The 11,098-nt window shown below is 34.1% G+C and overlaps 1 protein-coding gene across 1 annotated transcript; it reads left to right on the top strand.

Moving 5' to 3' along the window:
- The first annotated feature begins 2,093 nt into the window (after positions 1-2,093).
- LOC115442233 (choline O-acetyltransferase) lies at positions 2,094-8,862 on the top strand. The gene is given in 11 exon segments (XM_037444981.1): positions 2,094-2,261; positions 3,157-3,343; positions 5,270-5,447; positions 5,730-5,908; positions 6,117-6,337; positions 6,621-6,673; positions 6,676-6,742; positions 6,910-7,102; positions 7,361-7,561; positions 7,838-7,988; positions 7,991-8,862. Coding segments are annotated over 11 exon segments (1,641 nt in total). The 5' UTR covers positions 2,094-2,112; the 3' UTR covers positions 8,053-8,862.
- The last annotated feature ends 2,236 nt before the right edge of the window (positions 8,863-11,098 follow it).

Raw genomic sequence — 11,098 nt, 5'->3', positions numbered from 1 at the left:
AAGATGCTTTGAAGCAATTCGCGCCGCAAACAAAATCAAGAATAGATACAACTTTAGAAAGACCTACGTTACTACCGACGTACAAACCAAAGTTCTTGAGAGACAGGATAGACTCCATCAGAAATTATCTCAATAATGGTGAATACGTGAAGCCGACAAAAAAATCTCTTGAACGCGAATATTTCTTAAAGGATTATGAAAATGATGACGACCAGTCTTCAATGTTTTACTATCGAAGAGATAATCAAGGCGACGTGGAGACTACGACGGCTAAGAGACGAACGCGACGAAAACCAAGAACGTTATTTTTCCTCAGTCCGACTGTACCGTATAATCATTATTTTTAAGTTTTGTAAACCAATAAACATGTAATAAGTAATGTGTTTTATAATGAGTCTTTGTCTCTTATTTCGAACTATACGGGCATATGTACAATTAATAAACTTTTAGTTTATCGAGCCTTTATGTTATTAATTTAAAATTAGTATTTATTCTGCATAGAAGCAAATGTGGAACAAATATATCAAATATTATGAGTAATAAATAATGATGATCAATGCCTTTTAAACGCTTTCTGAGGAACTTTTAATGGCTCCTTGATGTCTTCATGATAAAAATAATACACTCAGTCAAAATGTATACTGTGTCTATACACATATACTGAACTCTGCAATCGTTTCCAAGTAAATAACAAAATTCCGCGAAATGAAAGCGAAGGCCCTGTTTCATTTATAAAAGTCTTTCCAACAAAGGGTAGACGACAGTTATAACCTGCTTCCAAGATATTACTTAATGCTTTTCTTTGAATTCTACGTCCACAATGTTTAAATTATTCTTTTAAAGTGCTGGTCAATATTCTTTCAAAGTTATAGATATTCAAAGAAATAGAGAAAACTACAAAACGTGATAGTGTGTGTTTAAGTTTATGAATACGAATGTTGGTGGTATTATTTCATATTTCACAGTTTATATTATACATAACCACAATGCAGTATTAGCAGTATATTTGCTTGCTTCAATTACATACATATATTCATAAGGCAACGAATGCCTGCTTCATACTGAAATATAACTAACTACGGTTGGCTGTGTTTATTTACTTATTTATACACAGAGAAAATCGCATAGCCAAGAACATATTACACTGTAATACTAGCTGTAATACTACCGACTGCCTCGGTGGCGTAGTTGTATTGCATGTCCAGTACAATAGCGCTCTGAGGTCCTGGGTTCGAATCCCGGGTCGGGCAAAGTGATATTTGGGTTTTTCTGCTCAGTACCAGCCCGGAGTCTGGAATTTGTGCCCGATATGGCGATAGGCTCGCCCCCTATCACATCATGGGACGGAACATACTTGGCGAAAAGTGGGTGCCCTAGTTGCGCCTCTGCAATACCCCTTCGGGGATAAAATGCGTGATGTTATGTAATACTAGCTAACTTGTGTCTGTTTTGGAATGCAATATCTGTCATAAGTTTTGACTTTTCATCATAGGAACCGGATCAGGCATCAGTAGGATACGAAGATGATGTATTTATATCGTTATAAATATCTGATATGTATTATAATAATAATATCAGCCCTGTATTTTATATTCTGTCTCACTGCTCGACTCGTTCCTCACCTACTACTGAGAGGGATTAGGCCTTAGTCCAACATGTTGGCGTAATACGGTTTGACAGACTTTATATACTCTGAAAATTCTTAGAGAATTTCTCAGGTTTTCAGAGGTATTCTCACGTTCTTTTCCTTCACCGTTAAAGCAAGCGATAATTCACAACGAATACACACATAATATTAGAGTTGGTTTTGAATCTGCCGACATTCGCTTCGGCATATGATATGTATTATTTAGATCCAATATTAATAATAAAAGTCTCAACCCAATAAATTTCTCTATTTAAAAGGCTAATATTGTGCCGCCTTTACGAAATGTCGAATTTCATAAGGAAAAGCATCCAGATTTTAAACAAAAATCTTCTAACAACCAACATTACTCAATGCGAAAATCGATTTTCTTGCGTTTGAAAGATCAACGCGCAATGCGCTATTTTGTTGATAATTAAATAATAAATACCTTTTCTCTGCAGGTAACTAGTTGGTGGTTAGACGACATGTACCTGAAAGTGCGGCTGCCTCTGCCGATCAACTCCAACCCTGGCATGGTGTTTCCGCGCCGCAAGTTTGCCAAGATGGAAGAGGTGGCTGATCTCGGAGCGTTGTTCATCGACGATCTATTGGACTACAAGGAAATGTTGGACAGGTATTCATACCGTTTAACTAGTGGGAGATTGCTTGATTGAGCAAGACCATGCATAGTAATAAACTAATGTGGTTCCGTAGTAGTTTATTATATCTAGTAAGGCTGATGGGTATAATCCCCATCGTTAGAGAGCGCGGTTATTGTCGGTCGACCTTTTTTTGTTGAAATGCATTATAAGACCGGCGAAATGTAGCAATATTAACGGGACGTGATATTACAAACAAATGCTCTTTAAGTTACTGAATTAACAAACTAAGTTACTGATTTAAAATCTATAATTTGTACGAAAAACAATACGGTTTATAGAGACTTACCAAATCAAATATTAAAAATATCTTTTCTTTCCAATTGTTTATTGAATCATAAATTCAATACATACCAAAAAAACTCGCATTCTTCTGTCTGAGTTCTTCTGGTTACATAATATTATAACACCCTCCACTTTGAATTTAATTTTATAAAACATTCAAAAATGGAACGACGATTTCGACTTGACTAGCTTTAGTTATTGTTCTGATGACTTGACATCATTTATGTTTCAAGATGGCGTTTCAATTTACGCTACCTACTTTTTGGTTAAATCAAATAATATTATTAATAATTACAATGACTGCCTTGGTGGCGTAGTTGTACTGCATGCTCGGTACGGCAGCGCTCTGAGGTTCTGGGTTCGAATCCCGGGTCAGGCAGTGATATTTGGGTTTTTCTGCTCAGTATCAGCCCGGAGTCTGGAATTTGTGCCCGATATGGCGATAGGCTCGCCCACTATCACATCATGGGACGGAGCATACTTGGCGAAAAGTGGGTGCCATGGTTGCGCCTCTGCATACCCCTTCGGGGATAAAATGCGTGATGTTGTGTGTGTGTGTGTATAATTAATTATTATTATTCTTAGGGGCGAGCTTCCTCTGGAAAGAGCAACTAGCCGTGAAAAGGGTCAGCCGCTGTGCATGGAACAATTCTACCGCCTGCTGGGCGTATGTCGCATCCCTGAAATGGGAAGAGATAGGTTAGATCTCCCAAAGATTAAAAACGGGACCGAAGAACAAGAGGAGCTCGTTGTTGTAGCTTGCAGGAATTATGTAAGTATTTTTAAACAGGTAATTAATAATAATTATAAATTACGCAAAAAAAATAAAACGAATAATTCTATTTTTTATTTTTTTAATTGTGGATTATTCTTAGTTTTAATAAACTTAACACCTACGAAATTAAATAAGAATAATATTACTTACTAGTCTTATAAAATAGATTGTAATTTATTGCTAAGAATCCAGTTCTTACAAAAATGTTAAAAAAAAAAAACAGTGAGTATTTAAAGAATATCATAATACCCGAAAGATTATAAAAATTTATAAAAAGTGAATATAATTAACTTATACACAGTAAAATGAGTATGAAACTATAATTACTTAATGTATAAAAAGTGTTATTATATTTATTTTTAGCAAAATAAAGTTTCATATTACATTCTTGTTATAATAGATAGTAACATAATATCATGCCCGCTAAACATCCGAAGGTAGATAGCAAATAGATGCTCGTAAGTTGGACATCAGCCAGACAGCACAACATAAAATCAATAATGAGAACCTAACTACTAAGTAAATAAAACATGATACCTACTTCGTCTGTTTAAAACTTAAAGCCTGCAAAATTTAGAAACAGGTTCAAATGCATAGATAAATACAACCTATAAATCCAATCCAATCCAATTTATTTTATTTGGCTGTAAACCTATAAATCAAATAATTTGAAATTGACATTTTATGAAAAGTAATCACATTGACATTCGTCGTTTTGAATGATTTCTATTAGAAACGATGTTTGTGAAACTGAATACAACCTTTTCCCCGAGCCGAGATTCAACACATTTTCCATTTCCACATTTAACTATACCACGACTGCGACATTCCAACGAGACGTAAATATATCTCAACAAGTAAATCGAAGAAATTGAATTTATTCTCCCTGCCAAGTCTCCCCTTATGTTCCAACGAGCCCAAGTTCCTAACTTAGTTACTCTATAACTTGAAGATAACTTAGTTAGCACTTAGGGTCTGCGGACGGATTCATCACTTAAATGTTTAGCGTTCAAACTTACGATGTCAATGCTTAAGGGAGTTGGTTTTGCTTAATAATTATGTAAGTTTGGTTGCTTTGTATAGTTATGTTTCTAGTTTAATTAACTCAAGTGGTCTTAGTATATTTATACACTAGCTTTTGCCCGCGGCTCTACCCGCGTAAAAATAGTTTTTCCTTGACAAAATTCCCGCTTTATTTTTTCCCGGGATAAAAAGCCTAGCACTACACGGCGACTGCAATTTGTGCCCAATATGGCGATAGACTCGCGACCTATCACATCATGGGACGGAACACAATTCGCGAAAAGTGGGTGCTTCGGTTGCGTTTTCTGCATACCCCTTCGGGGATAAATGCGTGATGTGTGTTTTTGTATATATGTATAGCACTCAGTAGTAATGTAGTTTCCTATTAGTGAAACATTTTCAAAAACGTTTCTGTATTTCCAGAAATTATTTCGTACAAAGTTAGAAACTTTATCTCTCTATAGTATTATGAAACAGAGAGACCAATATTTTTGTTTTATGACCTAAACGGCTAGACTAATTCACATCACCAAACATGGTAAATAAATTCACAAAATTATTGACGAGCGTGAATAGCCAGACTTACTATTGTTTTCATACAAAATTATAATAATGCGTAATCTGGATATTAAAAACTTAATATAAGCCTTAAAATTCGTTTTTACTAAATTACCTCGATATTTCAATAGCTCAACACAAAATACTTACATCTGGCACATAATATACCACAAAACAAAAAGTTGTAAGTTCGATGAAGGCAGCGTGCAATAATTAGCATCTCCTTAACTCTTCAGGAACAGAGATCTAACCATAGTCTCATCATCTCACCTATATAGATAGAATCGTCGCTGTATACGAGGTATCTAGTAAAACTTTATACATAATATTTACCTCTTTCAGTTTTATCCAATCCCAGTGAAAGCAATGGATCGCGGGCGGCTTACTCCAGGAGAGATCCAAGCGCAGATCCTTCACGCCATGGTAGACGCGTCTGCAGCTCCGCCAGCACCCAGAGTCGGGCTCCTCACTTCCATGAACAGGGACCAGTGGGCCAGAGCTAGAGAGCAGCTTATTAGAGGTATAGGATATTTACAAAAAACAAGCTGCTGTTTTATATTTTAGTTTATCTCTCTCTATCTTTAAAGACATATGAGTAATGAAATGTTGGTACATTCGATAAATATATCACCTGTCACTAAGTCATGCTCATGATAGTTGCCTGTAAATATAGTCGGACGACGATCTTAAGCTACACCAAACGTCATACACTTTTGTCTACCCTTTCTGCAATAAACTTATTAATAACGCATTATTTAAATGATTCTTATTTTCTTGTGAAATTAAAATTTTGTTACGACAGATGAGAACAACCGCTCCAATCTGGAACTGATATCGCGCGCGCTATGCATCCTCTGCGTGGACGAGGCTGGGGGAGACCGGGCCGACACTGACGAACAGACAAACGCAATGCTGCGAGCCATGCACGGCGCCGGCACCAGACACCACTCCGCCAACCGCTGGTTCGACAAGACTGTGCAGGTGACTACATAGAGGCTAGAGTGAATTATCTTATAGTCTTAGTTCCAACCCACAGGATATTTAAAAATACGAACAAGACGTGTTATTTCGGTTTTATAATACCAAGACCCAAGACAAATAGCTGATCTCACAACAACTATCTTGTCAATTCGCCTACAGCGCTTTAAAAACGAATATGTAATGGAATTATTTATATTCTTCTTTCCAGCTCATCATCTCATCTGACGGCACGGTGGGAATGTGTTACGAGCACAGCGCGGCTGAAGGCGTGGCCGTCATCAGGTTGGCGGAGCGGGCACTGGCTAGGGCTGAGGTGGCAGACAGGCCAGCCCCGCCGCCGGCGCTGCTGCCAGCCCCTCAGGCTATGAAGTGGAACATCACGGGTGATGTGCAGAGGACTATCGAGCAGGCTGCTAGGGACTTGGATCGGTAATTTAAATTGATAATGAATTTATTTCATATTCTTATTTTTACGTAATTTCGTAGTTTGGGATTTCTGAAAGTCGTAGAAGAATGTAAAGAACGAAAATTTGCCTATATTATTACACAGATACACAAATCAATTCATATGTCTATTTTATTGTAAGCTTTAGGAAGAATACGATGACGTTGCAGATTTGAACAATCAGATACGTGTCAGATATATGAGGAGCAGTTAAGCATTTCCTGTAACAAATCATTAACGTACAATCGAAACGATGTTTTTTCCTAGCGCCATCTCGGACCTGGATTTCAAGGTGTACACGTACCGCGGCTACGGACGTGAATTATGAAGTCCTGCAAGACCAGCCCTGATGTCTACATCCAGCTGGCATTGCAGTATGCTTATTACAAGTGAGGAAACTAAGGCTTTCAATTGCTTTTCAAAATATTTTATTAAGAAATTTCAAGTCATAGTCATGTAATTTTTGATTTGCTGTTTATTAGATTTAATCAAGTCTACATCGCGAGAATTGATTTTATGAATACGTTCTAATACAATACTATTTTTCTTTTGCTAGGATGTATGGTTATCTAGTGACGACATACGAGTCAGCATCTCTACGCCGCTTCCGGAACGGCAGGGTGGACAACATCAGATCTGCCCACAACGGAGCCCACGCGTGGGCAGCGGCCATGTGCACCGCTGAGACCCCCCCACTGAATGAAGCCAACGATGATGGGCAGAAGAAAGTGTCCTTTAACTTGTATGGGGTATGGACTTGGTCTTTGCCAATATTGAAGATATTTCATTCATTAGGCATGATTTTACTGCACCGAACTTGCTTATACCATTGGATTCCCTCACACCCTGTATAATTATAGTCGAAAAATAACTTCAGAATTTAAGTATCTAATCAGATGTATAATAAGTAACTATTTCTATTGCATCAAGTTAAAATAATAGTTTAATCACATCTCTAAATCCCTAGAAGGAAACATACTAATAAGAACGCACTTAACCCCTCTCAGGAGCAAAAGAAACTTGAGCTGTTCGAAGAAGCAGCACGCAAGCAGACATCGATCATGGAGGCTAACATCCTAGGCCGAGGAATCGACAACCATCTCCTGGGGCTGAGAGAGGCGGCGCGGGAGTCTATGGGAGCGTTGCCACCGCTGTTTAACGATGATACTTACAAGCAGATGATACATTTCAAACTGAGCACTAGCCAGGTTTGTTAAAATGTGTTTTCTAGGGTATAAGCTACTCTCACGGTTTTGTGTCAGCAGTCACGAGTGACAGAGACAGATAACGAGGAAATAGGAAGGATGGCTGGCACAGAGCAGTGTGGATAGCGTCGCAATACCGCGCCCCGTGCTTCAGTCACAGCAATGTCATTTAGCCTGTTTTCGAGGGTTGGCCCTTAGATATGTAAAATTCCAGTTTTTAGGCTTATCAAATGTATCCAAAATAAATGATTATTAATAAATATTTTGTTATCTATTCAGGTGGCGACTACAACCGAAGGCACTTTCATGGGGTACGGCGCAGTGGTGCCAGACGGCTACGGCTGCAGCTACAACCCGAAGAAGGACTGCGTCATATTCTGCATTTCCTCATTCACGTCCTCCAGCGTCACTAACACCGAGGCTTTCCGTCAATCCTTGAGGAGGCTCTTGACTCCATGAAACTCATGTTCCAGGCAAGGAAAGTTGAAAACTAATCTAGCATTTATATATTTTAGTAAAAAGATCTCACACTATTAAAACGTTTTAGTAAAAGATTAATAGATAGTACATGAAGTATTAACAAGAAAAAAAAAATTTAATGCAATGGACTTAAAAAGTAAATTATTAGGAAAATTCCTTCAATGTATTCAGATTTTATGATGGCGAATACGTATTATGCATTAATATTATAAGGATCGATACATATCAAAATTGACTATTGGAGTTAAGGTATACACGTAGAAATTAAATTTAAAGAATTTATAAAATATTAGCTTCAACTGTGTGCAATTATATTAAACTGATTTGAAAATTATTATGAAATGTATTGCGCTCAAAGTGAGCAGTAGTTCTACTATACTTACAATGTTTTTTAATTATTAATATCATTTGAGCTGTAACGTTATTAATAAAATAATAATTTTATTAATTAAAATATTAGTTATGATATTCTAAATATGAATAGGAAATTGATTGAACCGTCACTAATAACTTTGAAGTTAACAACAAACTATGTAGTTTATAATATACCTATATAAGCGAAGTAAGTAAAACAAAATTATCCGTCACGTATCAAACAATTATAAAATTTGGAAACCCGATAAAAACAATCAATACTCAAGTTGCTTTTAAGAAATAAGTAATTAACGAGTGAAGCGAATTAGATTCGTTTCAATAAATAAAAATCAACAAAGTTACGACTGCAGGAAAATTATTGTTAAAAAATTAAAAATCAACTTTTCACAATTAAAAATATCGCGCTTGATATGCTTACAGTATTTAAATATTAAATTAAAATCGCTTAGACATAATAAGACATACTTAATTATATTGAAAATTTATAATTCAAGCATATTTATTAAATTGATAGATTTTAGAATTTTACCCACTTGTTGCTATTTATTGAGTTTAACTATTAGTCAGCGACTTGGCCGCTTTATTAAAGTTTGTCGGAAATTCTCTTGTTTTTTACAAATGTGTATATTAATGTCATGTAATGGTCTACTAAAGATTTTTTTCTTATAATATATTTATACATTTGCTAACGATTAACTTGAATATAAAAAGTATTTTGGGTTATAATATATATTGAAATATAAATTTAAGCCTCTATAACTATATTGTAATCGTATACTGTTAAGATAAAATATATAAACGCGTTTTATCTTGTTTCTATATAGAGAAATAAGACGGCTTTTATGAATATATTTACCTACTTTAGAACATAAAATGCGTAGTATAAAGCACTACATACATGTCTTTCAAAGAATCGTAGATATAATATTTAATATTTGTCTGAAAATTAAATAATATGAAGACTTCATTAAATCTCTAATGAAACTAGACATAACTTTACATTTCATAGAAAATATTAAAGATAGACTAATAGAATAAATACAACGTCAATATTGTGGTGATAACGTGTTTAGAAACTTTTAAATACATATTTAAATCAAAAAGTTAATATAATTAGGAAATAAGTCACTTTACGATTCTTTTTATTCATATTGGAATAAAAATTGCATGTTTTAATTTTATTTAGCAACGATTTAAAAAAAAATCTTACTATCAGCATTACTTTAAGTCAAAAGTCGATCTAACGTTTTTTCAAGGGATTGATGTTCAAAAATTTAGGTCTTTACTTGACAAATATAGTAATATTATTTGCGTGTTTAATCTTTAATATGTATGTTTAATTTTATATTTGATTGCCAAGGCATTTATGAAAGAAAATATATTACATTATTATTCTCGAACTGAAATTTTTAGATATAAGGTTTATAATGCATTTGTATACGTTGGAGAAAAAACGTCCATTTACAGATATTCATTTGAAATGAACTATCAATTGATTCCAGATAATTCAGACTAGAAATCTTAACATTAGTTGACTAATATTTCTCACACTGATATTGGTCGAAACACACTCAACAGCGTGGTGAGTCATTTCAATCAGCTATTAACATAGTAGATATCAAACCAGATCGAGTATCAATTAAGTCTGTTTGTCTCTCTATGGATATAGATATCCAATTTGAAATAGTTTTAAAATTAAGTTCCAGCGAATACAAATGCATTAGGTTTAAGATAACTTATACATATCAATCGTGGACTCATGTGTCGACATGACCAGGAATATCAAAAACATATCAAAGACTAGGTTTAAGGTTAGATTTAGGGCCACATCAGGTCGATAGTATTAAGAATTCGTTTGTATATTATATTATTTTATGTTATCTGTATTTATTGTTAAAAATTAATTTAAGAATTCATGAGAAATTAAGTATATAGAAACTTTAAAAAACGTATGCTTAGGATGCATTTATATTAGTGATATTTAAAATGATTTGGGAGTATATAAACGTATATAATATACTTGTTTTAAAAAAGTATGTTAATTAAAACGTAGAATATTTTAATGTTATGTAGGTTTGAGTTGAAGTTTAACTGACTATTTAATTGTTTTCTGTATGTATTTTAATTAATAGATATTTATTTATGATAAACAAGTTGTTATTTCGTTATGCATGTATATCGTCTTATTTTTAATATAAAATGGATTAAACTGTTGTGTAATCAACGAAATGTGCGTTTTTATCAATCTTTAAAAATAGTTAATATTTTGTCTAATTATTGTTATAGTTGTTGATTTTTATTGGAACATGGAATATTTAATATCTACACTTATTTACCATTCATATTTGTTAAATCACTTATCAATTGTACTATATTAATGTTGTAGTATGATAAACATTCATGTAACTTATAAATGTATTAGAGGAATTTAAATGTTAGTGATTACTATTATATTGTATTAAAATAAGTAATGTCTGATATTAATATCATATAGAAGCAAAAATTAAACGCTCAAATGGATAATTACTGCATCATAAAATTATATTAAAAAGTAAAATATGTCTGCACATAATTTTAGACGGATACATTTCCATGCAACCAGTAAAGAATACTTTATAAGAAAAGAATAAGACGAGTAATTAAAAAGTAAAATGCATTATAAATAAAAGAAAAATATTTGCTTTT

The sequence above is a fragment of the Manduca sexta genome, unplaced genomic scaffold (assembly GCF_014839805.1).
Source record: "Manduca sexta isolate Smith_Timp_Sample1 unplaced genomic scaffold, JHU_Msex_v1.0 HiC_scaffold_1035, whole genome shotgun sequence".
Lineage (NCBI taxonomy): Eukaryota > Metazoa > Arthropoda > Insecta > Lepidoptera > Sphingidae > Manduca > Manduca sexta.
Note: the sequence above shows the minus strand (reverse complement) of the source record. Positions and strands in the feature narration are given on the sequence as shown.